Below are 1965 nucleotides of genomic sequence, written 5' to 3'. Positions count from 1 at the left end.
GCCGTCGTCCAACCTCAGCTCCCTGTCCAACGCCTCCGACAGGGACCAGCAGCACCTGGGTAAGGAGAGCCCGCCAGGCCCGCCCCAGGCCCTCGGCGTCAGTCTGGGCAGAGGGCAGCCATGCTGGCCACCAGCAAAGGTTAGAGGCCCCGGGAAGCCAGAGCTCATGCCCGACTCTGCGGCCCCTGGTCCTCGGACAGTGGCTTTCTCGTCAGGGCTGCTCCGAGTGAAGTGTCGGCGTGGTACTCGGTCAGTGTTGTGGATCCGTGGCTCTGGACCTCGACGGCCACGTGGGCTTAGACATCGGAAATGTGTCTTTTCTCTTGCCGTTCTCATTTTCAGTCTTGAAACAGTTGATGACAAAGTGCATTCTTCCAGGACCCTTAGCTGGGGTGAGCACGTGCCCTCCCTTGGCCAGGGGCTCCCGTGTTTCATGCGTGACTAGTTGGGTCGCCCCTTCCGGACCCCGCTAGGATGTCACAGCCCCACTGGGAAAGGAGCCACTAAACATTTGCCTTGTGCCTCCTTCCACTTGCTGACTTGTGTGTCCATGCTACTGTGTTAGTTTGCAAGCACAAATGCTGAGTTACTCTTTCAGAAAGTAAATACTGGCGCTTGAGGGTGAGGGCGACGCTGGTCAGTGTCAGAGGTTTGACGAAAGCTCTGGATGAGGACCAGTGTTTTCATTAACCTTGTGATGAACAGTGCATGAAGGGGGTTCCAGGTAACCGCGGGTTGGCCAAGTTTGAGAACTCTGGCGTCCCGATGGACACAGGTGGCCCTGGAGCTGCCCCAGGGCTGGGGTTGGCCGAAGGGCCCTGGCCGAGGGGCCTTCGTGTCTGCAGAAGCAGCGGCGCTGTCGAACCCCTGCTGCGGGGCTTCCACAGCCTGGTCTCTGAAGACTGGCCCTCCGCACCCTCCCCAGGGGGACCAGGGCTGGCCTGCACCCCGGGAGGCCCAGGGGGCGGCCTGTGCCCTGGAGCCATGGCTCCAGTTGAGTCCTGGGCTCTGTGACAGCAGTCACACACAGAAGGGTTCCAGCCAGGCGCCTGCCGAGCCCGGACCACGGGGCTGGGTGTGCGAACTGTCCCGTCTTTGCCACGATTGCAGGGAGCCCTTCTCGCCTGAGCGTCGGCGAGCAGCCGGAAGTGAGCCATGACCCGTACGAATTTCTTCAGTCTCCGGAACCTGCAGCCTCCACAAAGAGCTAGCCTGGCAGAGAGACCGTCTTTTGTTTTTGTTTTTTTTTTTAAGTTTTTACTTGCACGTACAGAGTTTTTGTCATGAGATTGACTTTCACGTTGTCCCCTTTGGCCCACCGGAAGCAGCCGGAAGTGGTGAGTTGTCTGATATCATGTCTGCTGCATGGGGGTACAGTGTTTCTGTACAGAGCCCGTGAGCCCCGAATCGTGGATCCTACATAAAGGCAGTGTGACCAGATCGCGTGAAGCTGGTGTGGTCTGTGCAAGCTCCGTGGTGTCGGTGTGGGCACACGTCCTGCCCACATCCCCGACGGGCCGCCCTGGGCAAGCAGGCGCAAGAGCGTCTGTCCACACTCTCTTGGGGTCCTGCATGTTCTTGGCCCGCCTGTACCCCACATCTTCAAGGCAGGTCGCAGTGGGGGCCACACAGGAGCACGTGGGGAGCAGGTCACCACCCTCCTGGCCCGAACAGGCTGGGCGTTGAGGGCGGCTCCCGCCGATCTTTTTCACTCGCGCCTGAGAGGAGCCCATTGTGCCGAAGACTTGGAAGCCAGCTGTCCTCCACCTACGATGAAGCGTCCCTGTCCTTGAAACGTCTTTTATCCTGGGTGTGTTTACTGGATGTGTGTTGGTATCTGCGAAGTGTAAATCTAGATTTTAATTAAAAAAAATACACAGAGATGGAATTGCTGGCATTATTTGCAGCACTGTGGAGATCCACATTTGAGCCGTTTCAGTAAAAAGCCTTTGTCACGGTCCTCGT

The 1965-nt window shown here is 58.4% G+C and overlaps 1 protein-coding gene across 1 annotated transcript in view; it reads left to right on the top strand.

Annotated features, from left to right (window-relative positions):
• BRD9 (bromodomain containing 9) overlaps positions 1–1888 on the top strand; it is a gene marked incomplete at its 5' end in the record, with an annotated part of 21671 nt that extends 19783 nt beyond the window's left edge. The window contains 2 exons of the mRNA XM_011373899.2: positions 3–59; positions 1111–1888. Of these exons, the coding sequence (XP_011372201.2) occupies positions 3–59; positions 1111–1211 (158 nt within the window). The remainder of the gene's footprint in view (positions 1–2; positions 60–1110) is intronic.
• Between the last annotated feature and the right edge of the window lie 77 nt (positions 1889–1965).

The sequence above is a fragment of the Pteropus vampyrus genome, unplaced genomic scaffold, assembly GCF_000151845.1.
Source record: "Pteropus vampyrus isolate Shadow unplaced genomic scaffold, Pvam_2.0 Scaffold235, whole genome shotgun sequence".
Classification (NCBI taxonomy): Eukaryota; Metazoa; Chordata; class Mammalia; order Chiroptera; family Pteropodidae; genus Pteropus; species Pteropus vampyrus.
The sequence above is the reverse complement of the archived record's forward strand: the minus strand, read 5'-3'. Positions and strand labels throughout refer to the sequence as shown.